Consider the following 23,295-nt stretch of genomic DNA (forward strand, 5'->3'; position numbering starts at 1 on the left):
AAAGGTTGTCGATGATGGTATCTGACATATCAAAGAGGAGGGTTATGCTTTTCATTGAGGGTCTTGCTGAGCCACTCAGAGGTTGGGTTAAGTCATTAGACACCCCCTCCCCCCCCCCCCCACTGCAGGAAGCTATGAAGAAGGCCCATAACTTAGAGGCTTCTACACCTAGAGGCAAGTTTGCTTCAAAGCCTACTACATCTTCTTATGATAGGACAGCTCCTCGAAGAGAGGAGAAATCTAAGGGTAAGCGTCCTGTTGCAACTCCTCTGGATTGGGAGACGATTAATGATTTAAGGAGGAAATTGTGTTTCTACCACAAGGGTCCCTATGATGTTGACCATGACTGTCCTATGAAGCCTTAGGGACAAAATAGGATGATGGAGTGGTTTTATGATGATGATGACAATGCTGATTTTCAAGAGCACTCTGGAAATTATGATCAAGATCAACATAGGATTGATGATGATGAGGATGAGGTGAATGACTTCAACCTCAAGGTAGCTTACTTATCTAGCATGAAGGAGGGAGCTTTTAGAATGCGCGGGCTCATAGCTGGACAAAGTGTTATTGTATTATTTGATATCAGAGCTACTCATAATTTTGTAGATGCTCGTTTGATTACAAGGAGAGGTATGTAGACGAAGGATTTTGAGGGCCTACGGGTACAGGTAGCTGATGGTTACACCTTGAGGTGTAACAAGATGATTTCAGATCTTCTTGTGACACTTAATACATATGCTTTCACTGCAGATTTTTATGTGGTAGATATGGGGGAACAAATATAGTTCTTGGTATGGCTTCGCTACACATGCTTAAGGATCTCACTGTTTACATCAACTTTGTTGACTTTTCAACAAGGGGCTCAGCTATTTCTACATATTTGGTGTTATCAGCACTTACCATGATCCTTGATACCACCTTGGCCTTCTTTGTCTTGGGAACCTTAGCCTTTGCAACCACACTGGAATCATGGTCTTCAAGTGGGAGTTCCTCCTTTCTCTTTTGAGTAATTGGAGTGAGCCAATGAACAAGAGTGAAGGAAGAGGATCCCATGGCAGCAGTAGTAACCAAAGTGGACATGTGATCAACCTGTGCAACTGTAGCTACAATCGGTGGGGCCTTGGACATAATCATCACTGAGTTGGGTTGCTATGTGTGACCTCTATGATGAACTATTCAAATTGCATTGATGAAGTATCTATCAATTCTATGGAGGGAACCACAACATTTACGATAGACATAGTATATGCATCGAACATGCTTTCAAAGCTATGATGTTTCTCCATTTTTAGGACTATAGGAGCAATCAAAGAGATAGGTTTAGTCAATGTGATTAGAATTGGATCCTCATGAAATGGTGTTGCTCAGAAGGAAAAGTTTCCATGACAACATGCAAGGGTGAATCTACCAACTCATCTGAAACTACTAGAAAATCAAGAAGGATAGTTGCAACCAAGACTTTTGAAGGAGGAAATTTCTTGAGTGAGCACTTTCTCAGTGGAGGAAGCTCGTCATCGTTGAGACTAATGGGAACCTTCTAAGATTCAATGCACTTCACCTTGAGTACACGTCCCTTGCCTTTGTCACCTTTGATGGTGAGCTTTGGAATGGTTTGTTGATAAACAGATTTGTTCTTTTTAATTGTAACTCTTAAATGCCCAAACTTGGAACAATATCTTATTACAAATAGTTGAAAAGCTACTTATGGATGGATTGGCTTTTCTCTGAATTGGTAGGTACAACTCCCTAGAATAGATTTGCAATGAATTATGTTTTTCTCCTAAACTAATTCGGGTGTGTTCTTGAACCGAGAACAGAAGAGGTAGAACCAAGCCAAACCTAAATAGGATCTAACTCAAGCAAATAAAAATTTCTGAATATCTAAATAAGTTTATGAATCCACAGGTCTTATGAATTCACAAAGCTTAACTGAGTAATAACTAGTACTGAGCTAAGTTAATTTGAATCTGAATTGCAATTAACAAACGGAAAATGCTTAAGGGATTTCTCTTTGAATGAACAATGACACTACTTATCACATTCATTCGTTGTTTCAAAACAGGGGAATGAAACTCTGTTCTTTCCTTGCTTCAATTCAAACAAAGGAGAAAACATAAGACTAAATCTAACAGAACTGGAACAGTAAATAATTGATATAAAATACCATTCAATTGTCTTTGCAACATAAAGTATTTCACACCAAAAATTCGCCGACCTTTTATTAATCTTTCAATCTCATACATATACAATTTCGAGATGACCGTTACAATGGAAGTTCAATCAGTTCATCTTCTCGAAAATGACAAATGGCAAGGCACCAATTTGTCACATTTCAATAATTACAAAAGAAAACAAAAGAAAAAGCAAAATGTGAATCACTTTGACTTCTTCCCCTTTTCTGCTTTTTCTCTATAGACCTTGGATGAGCTCTTCATGCCTAGGCACGTGTATATTGGTATACCTTAAGAGCCATTTGGAATGTTCTCTGGCCAACTCCTTCACAACATTCAGTTGATTTGGTAGTTCCTCTGTGGCCATGTGTATGCATCTCTTGAGTGCCTGGAGTTCAGTAACCCTATTTTGACTACTGGAAGATACATCAAACAGACCATCCAGAAATTTGGAAAAGTTCTCCGTCATGACATTGATCCCAATGAGTGCTTTTCCTTGGCCACTAGTCTGTGAATCTATATATAGTCCCTTCATAAGTTCAAATCCTTTGTCTTGTGTCTTCTTCACTTTATCCTCTGTTTCTTTAAGCCATTTCTCTACTGACTGGATCATTTCCATCTTGAACTGCATGCTCTGAAGCCACTCAAACAGAGGTTCGTTTCCCTTCGGCAAGATTTTTGCTTCAACCGCTTCCTTGGCCTTCATCTAAATGATCATCTTCAAGAGGGAGATGCAATCATCACACTTCACCCTTTCTCCAACCAGAGTATTGCTGTTTGATATGATGTTATCCTTTTCCGTTTCCAACCTTAGGATAACATTACCAATTTGCTCTATAATAGCGGCTCCTTCTGATTTGAGCTTCTCAATTTATTCCTTACCAATCTAGCCAAAATGCCTATCTTCTTGAAGTTGAGAGATGAGGGCCTAAACCTCAATAGCAGTAGGATTTTTGGTCACTGATACTCTAGAAATGGCTGCCAATGGGGTGACAACTATCTGATGAACATATTCAATTCTTCTATCTCAGCCTTCATTTTGGTCTTGGACAACTTCAGACTTTCTAATTGTCCCTCAATCACCTTGTTGATTGACTTCCCCAAGCCAACTTTGGTGTCATGCCTAGCTTCTCCAAGGTCCACAAAGTGCAAAGTAAAATCATTGGCAATCATGTCCTCAATCCTTCCTCCTTTGTTGGGCTTGGCTATCTCCATTGTCAAGTGCCCTATTTCTAGATCTTGCCCAAGTATAAACAAGGTTTTCTGCTTCTTTACTTTTGTCAATGCAGATCCAAAGCAAATTGTGAGGGATATAGTATCTTTGGCAGAAGTGCTTTCATCTTTTCTTTTCCTTTTTCTCTCTAGAGTATCCTCCAACCAAGAGTCAGTACCTATCACCTTGGAGGCCATCCCCAGTGATTCTATTCTAAACATTTTCTTCTTAACCGAAGTTATTATCACAGCAGTCAAAGAGAAGGGATTCTTCGAATCTCGGGAGATGAGCTTGGAAGAACTCAGACCTTTATCTACTTCTGGAGTTTTCTTTGCTGCTTCATCAGACTCAGTAGACTCACTACTACTACTCTTTCCATCTCCTAAATCTACTATCTGTATTGCAAAGCCACTTGGTTGCAAAAGTGTAGCACTTGCTGGCAGAACAGGACTATGATGAGGAGAAGGAACTAGAGTAGTATGGGGAGAAGGAACTAGAGAAACATGAGGTGATGGAATTGGTGTGACATGGGGGGATGGAATTGGGGCAGTAGCGCTATCCTTTGGCTCCTCCATCTTCTTTTCTTCAACACCAGTCTAGGTTCCAATAATTGGGAGGGAGCCATCATGATAGGTCTTGGCTATGGGGATATTCTTGTCTGGAGGTTGATCACCTCCACCTGAAGGTTGAGCAAGTCCTTGAGTGGTAGCTATTGTTATTCCTGGTGTAGCAATCTGGGATGAAGAAGGTGTTGCAACTACTGGAGAAGCTTGAGTGGCTGCACCTTTACTCCGGTTTCTCTTGGTTGTCCATTCAACCCACTTCCCCGTTCTCTTGATGATCCTGGCCATCATAATATCTAAATTCTCCTCAACATCTACATAAGGCTCTGAACTGATAGGAATGCCCCTTAACTTAGTTAAATATGTATTACTATACATATTTTGTCCATCGTCTTCCAAGCCTTCTACATCAAAGTTGATACCATATGTTTTAATCTACTCCAATGTGAGCCTAGCGAATGCACGATCTCTGCTTTCAAGTTCATCTTTACAGTCCGCCAAATAGCCTTTGACAATAGTAATGTGTTTGATTACGCTTCCAATCTGCAACACATCCCTTGCATATCCATTCGGGTCGAACATAGGTCTCACGACCTCATATGCCTCCAATTGATATTTAGTCTCAAATGCTTTGAGCATATTTTTCGCATCAGAACGAGACTCGCAACTGTAAGCTCCAACCTTCATAGGGAATTCATACCCTTTCTTCTTCAGGCTTCCGCTCAGCACATTCACCTGGATCGCCTGCCTCACAATCTCTATCAACACGATCATATCGCTTGGATACCTAGGCAGCTTCAAAAGAAATCCATCAAAAGCTGCAAGACGCAAATATGAGAAGGATGAGAACTAGATAAAATAGCTACTGAACTGACTAATAGCCACCATTGCCTCTGAGCTGAACCTCCTCCGGGCATCCTTGGAGTTCCCTGCAAATTCTTATCGTAAATGCGTCATTAACCTTGACATATTCTGCATAGCTATTCTGCAATTGCAAACACGAATAGAACTCATAACTTTTCACATCATTAGGAAATTTCTCTATTCTTGGAAGGCCTGGCCACAATTGTAGAGCAACTAGCATATAAATCAGAAAAGAAGACATATAAAAGGTGTTGTAAAACTTCACGGCACTAAGGGCTCTAGACAAATGCTCACTTACCTCATAGGCCCAATCAACATACTGTGTATCTGAACAGATAATTTGTACCAGAAAGAAATATTGTTCAACAAAATTGAGTGCTTCTACCTCACCTTTCAATCTATGCAAGAGAACCAGACTGTCTATGATCTTAGGCTTGAGATCAATGCCGAATAGAGTTTTAGGAACCTTACTCTTGGCACCCCGTGGCTTTTGAAACCAAAATCGCATAATTTCTTTTCTCCACACCATCTTCTTCAAGGAGAACTCAGACATTGCTCCTACTGTCAACTCAGAAAACTCCTCCCGTTCTGGAACTTGGAGACAATTCACCACAATTTGCTATCAATAGAGATTAGAACTGTATGGTCAGGCAGCCGAATTTGTCTGGTATCCGGGTTGTAGTGATTTATGCATTCAATAATCAATTCAGGAGCTTGAACTACCACCAGGAACCTAGCTGCCTCCACTAGCCCACTTCCTCAGAGCTTCTCAGTTATAGGATGAATTGGCTCCGACCTCAACCTCCTTTGAAAATCTTGCATGTCATAGAAACGGAGCGAGGTATCTATGAAACTTGCAATATGGATTTGATTCCATTAAGTCCGTCAAATCTAGCAAATCTGGTTGCCATTTTATCTGAGGAAGAAGTGAATCGTAACTTTGAACTTAAATGAAATGCAGAGGATAGAATTTGCAAGTATAAGAGATTTGAAAACGTTGTGCAATTCAACAGCATAACAATTCAAGAAAAAGTGGTAGTTTGAAAAACTATTATGTTTCCCTCTATATAGAAATTCTAATTCACCCGTTAATCTTCAAGATCCGCACCACATGAATGAATTGAAGGATAAATCCGTTAAATCAATAAATGTGGAAGCCTCTAACAAACATTTCGATGTCTTTTCACTATTTCCGTTGGCCCAACGGTAACTTTCTTTCCTTTCATATTTCCCTTCCCGTTTTCCATTCAGTTTCAAAAAATTAAGAACAGAGTACTCCGTAAGGAAAAATCCACTTAGCTAGATTCTGTCCAGTATACCTTTCCAAGAGCGGTTAGATTGTTTCTATTAACATCTTGAGATGCCTCATGTGTAATTTGCGAACCCAATCTGTTTAAAAAGTTGATTTCTTTGTGAATGCGGAAAATCGCCCTCATGGGTTAAAAACCCACCGAGAAGAAGGCGATCTTCAATTTTCCGCTCAAGCTTAATTTAGATTCTAACTCTTGAGTTAACCTTTTCTCTAGGTTCAAAAAACCACAAAAGGACTGCGAAAGTCGAAAGGGGGCCCACTTCTTCGCCTCTTTCCTTCACAATTGCTTTTGGCGAAAAATGGACTTCATGGGTCGCAAGCCCGCCGAGAAGTCATTTTCAAGTTTTTCGCTTAAGATGATTTTGAGCATCACGATAAATCCCAAGTGTTTCTCAAAGTAAAATGCTGCAATGAAAACAAAGATTTTCCATCAAACAACTTGTTATCTTGCTATCTTGATCCATAATCTTCATTCGTTAACTGCTCCGGGGAATCACCTTCATGGGTTAAAAACCCGCTGAGGAGAAGGCAATATTTTATCTTCCGCAAGTGTCATTCCTTCATGGGAAAAGTAAGACAAGTCGTGAACAAGTCCAATTTTGCGAATAACTTCATGAAACGCACAAATCTCCATCGAATTAGGTACTAAGCTACCTATTTGACATCAAGGAGAAACCCACCTGGCCATGAAATGCAAGAGAAGGAAAAGATGGGAAACCCGATGGAGAATCTTTTCACCTAAGGAGGAAAGACTAGACCTAGACATACCTAGACCAAACTAAGACTCAAAATTTTCCACTTTGCAAAATGGGTACAGGATGAAAAGTGGGCCAACATGGTTGTTGCCGAAAATTCTTAGACCCTTAGACTAATTGGACAAGCTAGATCAAAAATCTTTTCCCCATTTCACCTTTGCTTTCAACCCCCTTTTCTTCAACCAAATGTTAGTGTTGGCAAGAGTGGGCTGAAAACAGTCCCAAATAGAGACACTTTCCTTGGATGAATAAGATAAAGGCGAAATGGGCAGCCTATGAAGGTTTTGCTTGGTATATTGTGGATCCAAGATTTGACCATCATCTTCAAACCCTACAGGGAAAACTGCGAGCTTAAAGTCCACAATCTACTTTAGGGTCAACCGGCAATTATTTGTCTTGCATATATCAAGCTTTGTGAGCAAATCAACCTAAATAGCTTCAAGGCAATGAACATGAATGTATGATTTTCTGATTTTATCAGTCACTCATAGCCAATCAAAGCAGGCACGTGCCATGAACTTCTTCAAGGTGATCCCTTGAAGTTCAAATTCCATGTTCTTGCCCTTTGGTACTATATCTAGTGAATAGCCATCAATCCTAGAGGATTCTTTGACAAAATACCAACGCTTGGCCTATGCAATGAAGATTGGTATGATTACAGCGCCATCAACAGTCTCGCCAAATCCATAAGAATGATCTTGTTAGTGGGATACCTAGGAAGAGTATATGGCTCATCTCTAAGATAACTCTCATGTAGGTAAAGTTGGGAAACTAGAGGAAGAGACAACCATATGCATACAACTTTGCCCATGCTTCATCTAATACCCGCTTCTTCAGCAACTCCTTGTTGAATAAGCACATATAATGTCCAAAGAAGGCATTGTGTGCCCTCCTATAATGCATGCAACTGGATCTCAAGGTGAATTGGTCAAAGTACTCCCATAAAGACACAATCGTGCAATCACCCCTAATGGAAAGACCTAAAAAGGATCGCAAGCCAGCAGCAATGTATACCAGGTATGAATTTATATAGAAGGTTCCTCTAGAAGAAAGTTGAGATAGCTGCTCCAATATCATATCACTTATCATCTCTCCCCAAAAGATTTTCTTTTGCTTTGAATGGGCAATAAGAGAGATGTACTTGTATATCAATTTCTCAAAAATAGTAGATTCCTTAAGTCTGGCAATGCGACTGAGCAAAGTGACCAATGGAGCTGGAGGAACTCGGAAGATACAGTTAGTGGTCTTTGAATCCGAGCTGATGATGGTCTTCCCATCTTGATCTCTAATTGTTCTTGATGGAACATCAAGATTCTTGGCACATGTAAATATGAACTCAAGTTCATGATTCGTTAAAAGGAAAGTTGATACTAGATGGATGGAACTTTGTTTGATGTATAACATATCCTTGTGGATACATAATCTACCCTTTTCGGGAAAATCTTCAATATCCAAGTGTGAGATGTTGGTGTCCTTGATGCCTTCACAATAAGACGAAACTTGTGAAGGAGGCATGGAATTACAATATTGAGCATACTCGTACTTCATTTTCCATCTCTCTTTACCTTTACCTGAGCAATGTCCTTCGTCATAACGAGTGTGTATGAGCAAGCAACTGTAGCATGGAAATTCATGGTAAAGGGCAATATTCATGATATTAATCCTTCTTCTCATCATCTATTTTTTGCTCTCATGTACAATTTGTCGATGATAATATTTTCTTGGGATTGGCTACTGTCAAGGAGACTCGATGCTTTAAAAAGGCCCTTAATTTGTACTCTAATGCTTCGGGGCAACTAGTTAATTAGAAGAAAAGTTCGTTATTCTTCCTTAATACTCCTTTTGCCAGGCAAAGGAAGATTGCTAATATTTTGGGTTGTACTATTGGTGATTTGTCGAGAACTTATCTTGGCCTTCCTTTGGGCCAAGAACCCCCTAATTCTTTTTGGGAGAATCTAGTTGAGAAGTTCAATAAAATGTTGGCAAGTTGGAATGGTAATAGGCTCAGTCAAGCTGGTAAAGTTACCCTTATTAAGTCAGCTCTCCAAAGCCTTCCTACCTATGCCCTTAGCCCCTTTAAAATTCTAGGTAAATATGTAGAGGCAATTGATAAGATCCAAAAGAATTTTTTATGGACCGGATCGGAAGACTAAAAAAGATTTCCTTTAATTGCGTGGGATAATATTTGTCAACCTAAATGTACAGGTGGTCTTGGTATTAGGAAAATTAAGAGTATGAATAAGGCTTTGTTAGCTAAGCAAGGGTATCAGGAAGACAAGGAATGGTGTACTATATGGAAGCACAAATATCTTTAAAATGCTTGTTCTCTCTCTGAGTATTTGAACTTTCTTGGGATCATCAACTCTTCTGCTATATGGAATGTTGTTCAAGGAGTAAAAGATACTCTTCAAAGAGGTTGCAGATGGAAATTAGGAAATGGCAAAATGGCGAAGTTTTGGAAGGACATATGGATTCTGGATGTTTAGTTGAATCAGGTTTATTTTGATGCCTTTTCTATTGAAAGAAGCAAACAAACCTATGGGTGTTATATTTCTGACTATTGGAGGAATGATGGATGGGTGAATCTTGTGGAGATTAGTCATGACCTGTTGTTTATTCAGACTGCTCTCAATGCCTTCTGCCTTAAAGGGGACGAGGAAGACTCCCTTGTCTAGGATTTTGACCCAAGTGGAAATTATAAAGTGGCCTTTGTTTTCAAATCTGATACTAATGTGATTTGCCTTTGTTGGTCAAAAGCTTGGAAAAAGGGTCTTATCCCTAAGATTGAAATTTTATTTTGGATTCCTCTTCAAAATAAAATGTTAACTATAGACAATCTCCAGCAAAGCGGTATCTATATAGTTAATAGATGTATTCCATGTAAAAAGGCTAATAAAGATAGCGATCACCTTTTCCTTCATTGCAGCTACAATCAAAGTGTTTGGAATATCCTTCTAGAGTACTAGAATCTTCAATGGGTTCAAACTAGTAACCTTATGGATTGTTTTCTCTGTTTGAAATGTCCTACAAATGGTTCTTTAGCTCAATCCCTTTGGAACTTGTCTCTTCCACATCTGTGTTGGGGACTCTGGAAAGAAAGAACTAACTTAATATTTAGAGAGAAAGAATGTTCTGCTTGGGTAGTTGGCCACAAAATCCTTAGGGCTCTTAAGGAAAACTTTCTTAATCAAAACAGCAATATTGGCCAATTTGATATTAATCATCCAATGAGATACAAAGAGATTAAAGATAATACCAGCAAAGAGGGAGTGATTTGGAAATCACCTCCAAATGGGTGGATAAAAGATAATTTTGATAGCTCTGCTAAAGGTAACCCAGGGAGAGTTCGATGTGGGGGAGTCCTCAAAGATCATAACTGTAGAGTGGTGGATGTTGTGGCTGTTCCTATTGGCACTCTTACTAGTCACAAGGTGGAAGCGATCGCAGCTTTGTTTACTATTCATAAGGATGTGGAAACTGGTATTAGGAAACTATGGCTGGAAGGGGGAGTCTTTGAATATTGTCAATATGCTTAATAATAATTATTCAGTTACTTGGAATATTGAAATGATTATTGAAGAAATCAAAAGTCTTCCTAATAATTTTGAAAAAGTAATTATCACCCATATTTACTGTGAGGGTAATAGGGTTGCTAACTGGATTGCCAACAAAGCTAGGGGTACGGACAGACCACTTTCATGGACGGATGACCTAAGCAAGGAAGCGGATTTAAAGGAGATCATTCAACTCGATGAAACAAATGCAAATGAAGCTAAATTTAATGCAAACTTTTATTGAGTTTTTAACTAATTTCGAATGAGGCTGTAGCTTTAATGATAATGGTATTCTTTTTCCGAGGAGGTACCTCATAATTATTACCTTCTTAGATTGGCACATATTGTGTGTGATCTCGGATTGTAATGAGAAAGATTGGTTTTCCTGTTATTGCAACATCTTTCTTCGTTGCAAGAGTTCGGTGATTGGAGTGAGTAACAGAATGGGTGGTGAGCCAAGGAAGCAAGAGCCAACATGCTGTAAGCATTAGAAGGAGAAAACGGCAATCTGGAACGTTCTTCATAAAGGTAAGGTAACTGATTACCTTGAAAGATTGCATGGCTACAAACCCATTATTACTAAAGAAATTTTTAGAAACTGGGCTAGGGATGTTGTGACTTTGCATGGGGTTTCTGTGAATATTACAAAGAGTTTATTGCAAAAATAACTGGGCTTTCTGATTGGGGAACAAAATTCAGAAAAGAAACAAAAGTCTCAAATGCTGCCCTGAAAAAATTTCCAAAGAACCCAGAAGAAGAGAGAAAGTTGGTTAAGGAAGGTGTAAAGTTTTAATATGCTGAGGTCTTTTAATTGGCATAAATCTCAATTTCAATGTATCTTGATAATGCAGAATTTGATTTGCAGTGTGGACTGTATATATACTCTAATTCCTTTATATTGACTGTAGAATGAGATAAGTATTTGAAGGTAGAAATCTAAATATAACTGAAACTGAAATATAATAGTCTGCGATGAGAGAGTATGATTGCCATTGTAATTGATCTACTCTCCATCGCAGACTATCATATATATTTGCGTAGGGGGAAGTGAACTGTCACAATGGACAGTCACGATGATCAGTCAAACCAGCTGAGTCACGATGGTTGGAAACAAATAGAAAATGCTGAATGGTTACGATGGTTAATAGCAAATGCCGATAGCAAACCATAAGTTAAGAGCCGATAATCATCTGCCTTTAGCAAAACCTCCACTCACGGTGCAACGTATGTATAACATATTATTAACTGCCGATATTGTTAAAGACATTTAAGATCAGACAATTGGCAATACAATGATAAAGTCTTAACGTGAGATAATGTGCTATAGGCAATTTGATTACATGCAAACTGATTACATAACGTAGATTCTTAATATAATCTTAAGTATATATGTATATGTATAATATTATATATATATATATATATATATATATATAGTATTATATGTATATATATATATAGTATTATATGTATATATATATACAATTAATGAATCAGTTATGTAATATTAACTTGAGAATAGATATAAACAATATAGATTCAATTTCACACAAGCTAACTTCTTAACACTCGCTCTTTAGCAAAGGAAATTGAAACAAGTTTAGCTTACACAATAAGGTGTAATCATCATTATGTTTTAAAAATAAGAGAGAGAAAGAAAGAAGAAAAAACAAAACATAATGGATTTTCATGGTGTCCGACAATCGCCCAAAGACCCATTAAGGTTATCAATGTGTCCGGCAAAATCCAGCCCGAAGAACAATGATAACCCTAGCTTCAAAACAGTGGGTTTAAAGACCCATGAAGGTTATCAATGTCTCCAACAAAATCCAGCCCAAAGAATAAAGATAACACTAAAATCTACCATTGTTTGAAGACAAATCAACTAAAATAAAGTCGTCACTTTATAATAGGATTAGAACACACAAAAGGTCATCACCTTTCACAAGAAAAGTCATCACTTTTCACAATACAAGCTTGCAAGCAAAAAATAATTTGTATTCATGAATATAAGATAATAAATGCATTTACAATAATGTCATACCAAGTTTTCCTCGGAGGTACACAATTTTCAACTTCGCAAGAGGTTTGGTGAAAATATCAACATTCTGTTCATTTGTACTAATATAACTTAATTTAATGATATCTCTGCCAACCATGTCTCTTATGTAGTGATAGGGAGTCTCAATATGCTTTGATCAATTGTGGAAAACTAGATTTTTGGACAGCTTGATACAACTTTGATTATCACAATGAATCACTGTTGGTTTTAGCGATTTTCCAAATAGCCCAAATAGTAGTTTCCTTAACCAAACTGCTTCACGTGCTCCCATGGAGGCAGCTACATACTCAGCTTTAGTAGAACTCAAGGCAACCACTGGTTGTTTTCTGTTGAACCAAGATATCATTGCTGACCCAAGACTGAAGCAACAACCTGTAGTGCTTTTGAGGTTAGAAGAGCAATCTGCCCAATCTGAGTCTGTATATCCTTCCAAATTTATCTCAATGTTTTCATACTTTAATCCAAAGCCAATAGATCCTCGTAAATATCTTAATATATGTTTTGCAGCCATAAGATGAATCTTCTTGGGTTTACACATAAAATGACTAAGAACATTTGTAGCATAGCATAGGTCGGGTCTGGTATTCACAAGATACATAACAGATCCAATTATTTGTCTGAAGAGAGTAAGATCAATGTCCTCAGATTTTGCTGCTTCTTCTTTTAGCTTGTGTAAGTTTGTTTCCATAGGAGTAGATAAGGGCTTACTATCCATCATTCGAAATCTAGTCAGAATATCTTGAGTGTACTTTCCTTGATGTAAGAAAATGTAGTCTTTCTTCTGATTTACTTCTAATCCCAAGAAGTAGTGTAGTAACCCTAAATCTTTCATTTCAAATTCAGCTATTAGGTCTTGTTTACATTTTTCAATTAATTTATCATCACCTGTGATTAGCAAGTCATCAACATATAGAACAAGTATTACCATCTCATCATTTGAGGTTTTGAAATATATGTTTGAATCAGCTTCATTTTTTGAGTATCCGAGTTTGGATAGATAGTTGTCTATCCTTTCATACCAAGCTCGAGGAGCCTGTTTGAGACCATAGAGTGTTTTTTTGAGTTTACATAGATACAATTTTTTATCTTTTATGGTGAACCCTTCAGGTTGTTCTATGTAGACTTCTTCATTAATGACCCCATTTAGGAAAGCAGTTTTTACATCCATTTGATGAATCTTCCATCCTTTTGATGCTACAATTGCAATAATTGTTCTTACAGAAGTGTAACGAGCTACAAGAGCAAAAGTATCTTCATAGTCAATACTAGCTTTCTAAGAAAATCATCGAGCAACAAATCTAGCTTTGTGTTTTTCAATACTTCCATCAGCGGCATATTTGATTTTGTATAACCATTTTGAAGATACAATTGTTTTGTCTTTAGGCCTAGTTACAATATTCCAAACATCATTCTGAATTATGGAATTGTATTCTTCTACCATGGCATCTTTCCACTCTTGTGACTTTAGGGCTTCTTCAGCTATTGATGGTTCAATTTTGTTTAGCACAGTTATAAGAGCAGTGCAACATGATTGATTTCGAGTTCTCTTGTTTTCTTTTGAGATCTCATCTGGTTCCACATTGTTTTCTTCAAGCATCTTCCCTGCCCATAATGGTCTTTTCTTCCCATTATTTATATCTGGTTCTCTCTCTTCAGGTGTGTGCTCCCTCTGATTTTCAATTTGTCTAATTTCCTCATCATCTAAGATTGGTTCATCTTCTATGTCGGTTGAAAGTTTTAAAGCAGATTCCTCTTCAAAAATTACATCTCTAATTATTTCAACTGATCTTTGTCTAGGAATATAAATTCTATAACCCTTGGAATTTTCACTATATCCTATAAATATACCTCTCTTCCCATAAGGTTCAAATTTAGTCCTCTTTTCTTTAGGTATGTGAATATATACTGGACATTCGTATATTCTAAGATGACTTGGATCTGGTTTGGCCCTTGAGAAGACTTCTTCAGGTGTGGTATTCTTTAGAATTGAATGTGGACATCTGTTTCGAATGTATATTGCAGTCTTAGAAGCTTCCGCCCAAAATGAGGCATGCATATTTTGATCATGTAACATAGCTTTTGTAGCTTCAATGATGGTTCCATTTTTCCTTTCTGCGACTCCATTTTGTTGAGGATTATAAAGTACTGTATACTCCCTCTTAATCCCAATAGAATTACAAAAACTTTTGAAGATATCATATGTAAATTCTCCTCCATTGTCTAATCTTAATGTTTTAATCCTTTTACTTGTTTGATTTTCTACTAATGCTCTAAAGGTTTTGAATTTTGATAGAACTTCATTTGATCCTTTGACTTTCAAGAAATAGATCCAGGTCTTCGTAGAAAAATCGTCAATGAAGGATATGTAATAAAGGAACCCTCCTAGAAATGGTGTGGGCATGGGTCCACAAAGGTCTAAGTGGACTAGTTCCAAGACTGATTTTGATTTATGTTTACTAGAGGGAAAAGGTTGTTTTATGATTTTCCCTAGAGCACACCCTTTGCAAGTTCCTATATGAGATGAGTCTAGTTTAGGAGTACCAGAAGTGATCTTATCTAAATTAGGAAGTGAACTAAACCCAATGTGCCCAAGTCGTCTATGCCATAATTCATTAACATTAGATGTTTCAAGACTAAGGGCTTGTGTTTGAATATTGCTTAATCTATATAATGTTCCAAATCTGGACCCTATGATAATAGCACTTTTCATATTTGAGTTATTAGGCCAATATAGTACTTTGTCTTTGTTGAAGGTGACATGATATCCATCATCGGTTAGACTTGAGATAGAAATTAAGTTTCTATTTATGCCTGGTACAAACAAAACATCTTTAAGATTAAGTGTAGTTCCATCTTTTAATTTTATAGAACAGGTCTCAATACCTTTTATAGGATAGGTAGAGTTGTCTCCAATTGTAACTCCTTCGGTGAGATAAGTTCCAAATGTATCAAACATATCTATGAATCCAGAGATGTGATGGGATGCACCATTGTCTACGATCCAAGCTTCTTTATTTGAATTTACTTCACTTGAAAGTGCGGAATAGTATAGTTGATTTTCATTTTTTTTTTCTGGACAATTTCTGAAGGTGTCCTATCTTCTCACACTTCTAACACTTAACATGAGAATGATCTTTATTAAAATTCTTTTTATTATTATTGAATTTTCTCTTACGTTTATTCGAGACAGTGTGAAGAGCTTGATTCTCTCCCTCTTGATTTGAAGTGATCCCTCTAGAGATTAACCTTGATTCTTCTGCTATGCATTCATTTTTCAACTGATCAAACGTAGGAATTGAAGGTCTACTTAGTACTTGTATGAAGGTATCCCAAGAAATTGGAAGCCCTCTCAAAGCTATTAATGAAAGTTCTTGATCTTCTATTTTGTTTCCAATGGAAGATAATTGTTTCTTCGTTTTAGAAATTTTCTCAAAAGTAAGAGTGAATAGAATCTCCTTTTTCCATTTTAATATTCAGTAATTGAGATTTTAAGGTGATTAGTCTACTTGAGTTATTTATCTCAAATGTATATTTTATGGTCTTGAATACCTCACATGCACTTTTGATCTCTGATATAGAAGGAAGGATGTGATCTTTAACTGAATCAACAATGATTTTCCTTGCTTTATTATTACGTCTTTTCCAAGTGAGTTTTTCGGTTTCATCTTGAGGTATTGGGAGATCTTTTTCAATGTAATCTTCAAGTTCCAATTCTTCCAAAATCGTAGTGATACAAGTTTTCCAAGAGAAGAAGTTTGATGCACCTTTGAGTCTATCTTCCACTCTAATGTTATTTGTCATTATTTCTTCCTTCAATTGAAATTTGAGATTTCTCTACCAATTTGGCTCTGATACCATGTAAAGTTTTAATATGTTAAGGTATTTTAATTGGCGTAAATCTTAATTTCAATGTATCTTGATAATGCAGAATTTGATTTACAGTGTGGACTGTATATATACTCTAATTCCTTTATATTGACTGTAGAATGAGATAAGTATTCGAAGGTAGAAATCTAAATATAACTAAAACTGAAATATAATAGTCTGCGACGAGCGAGTATGATTGCCATTGCGATTGATCTACTCTCCATCGCAAACTATCATATATGTGCATCGGAGGAAGTGAACTATCACAATGGACAGTCACGATGATCAGCCAAACCAGTTGAGTCACAATGGTTGGAAACAAATAGCAAATGCTGAATGGTTACAATGGTTAATAGCAAATGCCAATAGCAAACCATAAGTTAAGAGCCGATAATCATCTGCCTTTAGCAAAACCTCCACTCACGGTGCAACGTATGTATAACATATTATTAATTGCTGATATTGTTAAAGACATTTAAGATCAGACAATCGACAGTACAATGATAAAGTCTTTACGTGAGATAATGTGCTATCGGCAATTCGATTACATAAAAACTGATTACATTACGTAGATAATCTTAAGTATATATGTATATGTATAATATTATATATATATAAGACATATATATATAATATTATATGTATATATATACACAATTAATGAATTGGTTAGGTAATATTAACTTGAGAATAGACATAAACAATATAGATTCAATTTCACACAAGCTAACTTCTTAACAAAAAGGGACTTCTTTCATCTTAATCAAATTAAGGTTATGTGGGAAGAGATTTTGTCATGCATTGCAAGTATTTCATCCTTGATGGGAGATCCAAAAGAGTGCATAATTTTCATTTTGTTTTTTAAATCACTTCAGATACAAGGACAGGGTTTTTTTTTTCATTCTACTTGAAGTATTCCTTGTTAAATAGCCTCACTGCTCATTAGAAAAAGATTTCTAGGCCTTTTCTTCATGAAGGACTGATCCTTCTTATTGAGGAATATTATAGGGAGAATGCTATTAAGCTCTCTCTGTAAAAGAAAGAAGATTTCTGGGAAGGAGATTCTAAATAAATCTAGTGTTAAAAAAAGTCAAAATGCACAATGTTAAAATTGAGGAGATTAAGGAAATGGATACTGAGTCGAATAGTGACTAGGCTAGTGAGAAGGAAAGTGCAAAGAAAAAGAAAAACAGGAAGGTTAAAGGAGAAAGGAAAAGTAAGAACAAACACAAGGTTAGAGAAGATAGCTCGGTAGAGGAAAGAGCACCACGGAAGTAGAGAATGAGAATGAAGAGAAAGGAGAAACAGAGAGTGGAAATTTTAGCTCGAACAATGATGGGTACTCGAGCAGTCAGGATGATTTTGTGGCTAAGTCTGGCGAGACAAGGAGTAATGTGGCTTCTCCGAACCCTGAAATTAAGAACCTAGACAGTTCTTTGATTTCAAAGGACAAAGATATTGAGGTGGCAGATCTTACACCCACAAATGACGCTGCGAAGGAAGAGGGGGGCCCGATGGAAACCAAGAAGCATGATAATATGATGCTTACTACCCACAAGCCAAATACTATTGATTTGACCCAGATGATGGACAAGGACGAAAAGTATTTTGCTGGGGACACAGAATCAAGTCGGAAGAGGCTACACTGGAAGAGACCCACATTGATCTTGGTCACCATGAACTAAAGAGTGTGAATGAAGAGATTGGGGTGCAAACTTTCAGTGGAAGGCTTTTGTTTATTGACAAAGCTAAAATGAAGGCGGATGAGACTCGACAGGCTGATACATGGCTCTATAATGAAATCATTTCATTAAAGAAAAAAGTTAGAGTTGCAGAAGAACCTGGATATTGAAAGAAACAAAAGAATTAAGCTTGTTAGTAAAATTGGGAATATTCCTAAGAAACTGATGGCCTATGAAGCTGGCCTTAGGCAACTAGTCAAGGATAGCAGACAACAGATGGACATGATAACTACCAATTTATGTGCGGCAGCGGTTAGTTTGGGCAAGAGGAGCAATGAGGATATTCTCTCTCCTATAAATCCCAAAATGACTGGTGGGCCTAGAAGCAGGACAAGGCAGAGTACTAAAAAGGCCATTGACGCTGCCCTTGTATCCATTGTTGAGGATCTCCTTCAAGGGATTGTTGATACCGCCAAAGATTTGACTAAGGCTGTGGAGGAGCTCCAGTGATAGGGTTTTTCTATTTTTCTTTTGCTAGTCGTGATAGCTGGTCTGGGTTTTTGGTTATGGTTTTGTACCTCTATGCTGGTTGTTTTTTACTGTGTTTTTACTTTCCAGCTGGTTTCTTGTTAGAATGCTAATTGTAGGTTTTCGAGTCCTTGTAAAACTTGGTTTTTTAATGTTGGTATTGTAGGTTTCTAGTTCTTGTAAAATCAGGTGAATTCTTTATCATTGATCTTTTGTTTTTTGTATGGTGTTTCAGGTTCCCCTCAAAACCTTTTTTTACCTTAATCCAAAAACATGGAAATTCCAAAATGTAAATACATCTTGAAGAGGAGGATCCATAGTGAATTTTTGAGCATTCAAGCGAGGAATATGAGACCTCTACATGGAAGGTTTGGCTGAAATTTATTGGGACAGCGAATGCCACTGCTAATTTTAGCTCAAAAACATGCGTTTATATGGTAAAATACCCAAAAACAGGTTTTTCAAACAAAAAAGCACATGTGAACAGCAAGACTAGTCTTATGGAAACAGCATGAAAAATGAATAGAAGAATGTTTGTTTATGACGAGACTTTGTATTTTCATCATAAAAAAACATGTATGTGCATTCAAGGATTCTCCATTATGAATTTTTAAAACATATAGCAGCAGTATGCAAGATGTGAAAGGAGCATATACAAGCATGGAAATGGAGCGTTTTAGCAAGCAAAACATGTGGTAAATGCGCTTACTTCATGAGAGTTGTTTTTAAGGATGGGGTTTTTTATCTTGACTGCATGTACAAGCAAGATGAAATGTCTGCACATGCAACTTGAAGAATGTAGACGGAAAAAGGAGCACATCATGCACATCATATATACATGCAAATCTGGAAATCGAAATGAAAAGACCTGCATAAACAAGACAACATATATATATAACAAAAACCCTTATGAAAAATGACAAGGAATCATACCTTTTCCTCAAGAAGCAAGAGAAGAAGTCTTTCTAAACACTTAGAAAAATTATGCAAATGCGATCAAAGAGATTTCTTGGATTTAGAAAGATTGCAAGATGCGGTGTTAAATAGACTTCGAATCTTGACTCGATCCTTGCAAAAAATGAGTCAAAATTTGTTGCTTGCCAAGTGCAGGAAGTTAGAGATTACAATTGTGTCATTTTAGCAACCATTTTGACCAAGCAATGTGCAACATGCAAAGAATTTGGAAAATGGCATCCAGGGAATACCAAGTGATTTAAAAGACTTGAATGTAAGCTAGGAAGGATAGGAAATGCTTTGGAACTTCCCTTGAACCAAACACTTGTTTGCTCAAAACTAAGGTATTTTTGGTCAAAAAGGTGCCCTAGATGGGTTGAGAAATGAACAAAGACCTCAACAAACTTGTTTTTTGAATAGTGCAATGTGATCCGTGGATGATTATTAGGCAAAAATTACCTGTAGATCTTTGAAAACCACCAAGCAATGCTCAAGAAATGAGTCTTCGAAGGCTGTCAATCCCGTTTTTGGAGAAAAACGATCAAGAAGGTGGAGTTTTCAAAGCCTTAAACATGTGTTTTGGGACTAAAAATTGTCACTTTTGAGTATTATACAAAATGCCTTAAGTTTTTAAGTAAAGACGTTCTTTTAAGTTGCATAAGTATGTTCTTTTGGGCCAAAAATCGCCACCCTCACTCCTTGTAGTTATAAACACTTTTAGGCTATGAAAGCATATGCTTTTGGCCTCAAAATCGCCACCTTAAGTGATTTAAGTTCAAAATACATGTTAGAAAAGTAATGATGAGCTGTTGAATAGAAAAAGCAATGTGTCAATGATATGATTCCAATTGTTGATCACATATGCACTACTGGGTTAGCCTATTTCAGGGTTATTTGTACAAACATCTTTATTGGTCCCTCATTTTTTATAGATTTGTTTCTTGTTTGGGACTTCACGAGGAGGTATAATGAGAATTATGCTTTTGGGTTGAGTGGATAGTTCTTCCAATTGCCCAAAATGAAGTTAGTTGTTGGGATTGCAATTATGGATCTTCTTGGGATGCCACAATAGAAAATGTTTCATGTCGAGATCAGATTAGTGCAGCATCAGCATGGTGGTTCCTTAATGAGATTGATTTGGAACCTTCTAGTCATATGGGTTTTGATGTTTAGCAGTTGAGGAGGAGGAAGCTAATGTTCACTTACTGAAGGTTGCTCATAGTGTTCCAAATTAGTTCTTTTGGAGTGCAATTTCCTAAGGAGGCGATCGAGTGGGTGCAGTACTTAATAGCTGTTCTTTCAAAAGCCTTTTAGGAGATCACTTGTTCGAGTACCTTGCAAGACACTATTTTTAGAAAATAGTACTACAAATGTCTTAGTAGACTTTGGAAGCCTAGGATCATTCTTGGCTACATTCTAGATCAATTTGATAATTGTGGATTGCTTTGGCATTAGCTGCGGAGAAGCAATCTTTGGGAAGGGTGGAATGTAATGTCCCCTTTCTAGCACAAGTTTATGAGTTTCTTGTTAGCCTATTTCTTCATGGTCTTGTAGGCTATCCAAGACATTAGAGGGATCTTGAGACCATTTGGAATGGGCAGTTATAGTTGTAGGCTATTCTAAGAGGTTTTGAGGCTGTTTGAGCATGCTTACTATTTATAGTAAGTCCTTTTAGGCATGACTTGACATCTAGTGGCAGTGGCATTTCAATGGTAATTGTTTAAAGTTGACAAAACATTTATCTATCATTGATGTGTGTTATTATGCATTAAATATAAAAGTTATTTTATAATGTTAGCATTGTGTATAGTTTATGGGAGATATTTGTATTAAATTGTACCCTTTTATAACACATTGGAGACATAAAAGGTAAATGGAAAAATATTAAAGAAAAAAGCACTTGCAAAAAAATGGGAGCAACGAGAAAAATAGGGGCCAAAGAAAAATAGAGTCTACAATAAAATAGGGAAAAAAGAAAAACCCAAAAAAGTATGAAAAAGGCAAAAAGTGTTATATTTTATCCCACATTGACAAAACAAGTGAGAGAGCTCATGTGAAAACAACATAAAAAGGAATGAAGAGCTCTCTTTCAACATGCTTGGTGAAATATTGTCATTGCTTATGCTTTGGTTCTTAAGGAGATTGTGCTTCTCCTTGCTGGTCTGTCAGGACGGAAACCTTTACAGGCAACATTCTCCACGTTGTTGAAAGATACAATCTATAGAGGATTGGGTGTGGTTTCACAACAGGAGTCACATTAAAGCTTATTGGGAGAATTTTCTTCGATCTTTGGTGGTAAATATTGCAAATCTGATTTATAGCAGTAGTGAGAAGTTTGGGGAGTTTGGAAAGTGTGTTCATGGCCATATTTATTGTTGTTGCTACATAATAGTTCCAGTTTGTAGCATTTTGGTATTGAAAACCTTGTCTTTGGTGATAGTAATTGCTCCAAACATTTGTATATTTCTAGCAAATGGGCATGTTAAACTTGTGCTTGTAATCTAATTTAATCAACTGAGTATATATAGAGTAAGCAAAATATTATTTCACTTTCAGAATTATATCAGATTTTGAGTGATTAAGTTTTTAAGGTTTTCAGCATATTACTATTATTATTATTTTTTTGCTATATAAATCTGCCCTTCAATTATATGTATCTTCTCACTTCAAGCTGATTCAAAAAAAAGACACAAATAGGGCAGTAGACTACAGAATGGAGAGGGACATAGATCCCCAAAAAGTACAAAAATATTTAAGTCTGTGCCAATCAATGAAAAATGTAGAGAATAATCCTTCAACCATTTAAAGACTTATTTACCCCTCCTAAGTCTTAATGATTGACAATCTAAATAGAGTTGAGTATAAAGGGAACAAAAAGAAAGAACTAGTTCTGTTTTAAACTAATACTATCTGAATGTTATAGCAGGCATAGATGGATCAAAAGATAAAGAAGCCAATCTGCAGTACAGCATTTGAAGATGAGAGACTAGTAGATAAACAAAAAAACTTACTAACTAGCATGTGACATGGATCATCTTATTATTCCCACAAAATTGGAACCAATCCAAAACTATTTAATGATCAAGGGAAAATCAAATATCACGAAAGTAGAGCCATTCATGTTCTAGGAATAATGCAAGACAAATTTATTTCATATAGCAGCTGTATAGTGTTAACAAATACCTAAATAGCACAAAAGAAAAACAAACCTGGTAATCTGTTTTGCCATTTCGTGTGAGGCAGACACAGAATAAAAGCATAAACAGCAACTAACAGGAGCTTATGGGCAAGCCAAAACACCCACTTATGCCAATCTCCTACATCATTGCCATCAACAAACAGAGGCACGCCATAACCAAATACGTATATTGCCTGTAAAATGCATCAAACAAACTCAATGACATGAAGTCTAACTCCTCACCTGCACCAATACATTAGACTAAAAATTGAAATACTCTTAACAAGGTCATAGAAAGGCCCTTAAGATTTAAGAATTTATGTTCTTTTCATCCATATTCAATTCCCTCTGAAAGGATGAAGCACCATCAAGAAAATAGATTTTCAGCATTCAGTAAAGCACTTAAGAAGGCAAACCCTGCCCCTTGAGACACAAAAGGGGTAGTAATACGACAACAAAAAACAGAAAAAAAAAAGTATCAAACCAGCCAATATCCTCAGAAAAGCATGCTGAAGTGTACTGCTAGAAGTTATTAAAAACTTCCATCTCAGTTTCAAATCACATCAGAGGATCAATATTTTCAAAAAAG

The 23,295-nt window shown here is 36.7% G+C and overlaps 1 protein-coding gene across 1 annotated transcript in view; it reads right to left on the reverse strand.

Moving 5' to 3' along the window:
- The window catches only part of CAND2 (Protein of unknown function, transmembrane-40), a 52,141-nt gene that overhangs the window by 19,981 nt on the left and 8,865 nt on the right, over nucleotides 1-23,295 (reverse strand). Inside the window, exon 3 of the mRNA XM_089803601.1 lies at nucleotides 22,738-22,900. Within this exon, the coding sequence (XP_089659727.1) occupies nucleotides 22,738-22,900 (163 nt within the window). The remainder of the gene's footprint in view (nucleotides 1-22,737; nucleotides 22,901-23,295) is intronic.

The sequence above is a fragment of the Cupressus sempervirens genome, chromosome 10 (genome assembly GCF_028749045.1).
Source record: "Cupressus sempervirens isolate cs-2001-9-10 chromosome 10, ASM2874904v1, whole genome shotgun sequence".
Classification (NCBI taxonomy): domain Eukaryota; kingdom Viridiplantae; phylum Streptophyta; class Pinopsida; order Cupressales; family Cupressaceae; genus Cupressus; species Cupressus sempervirens.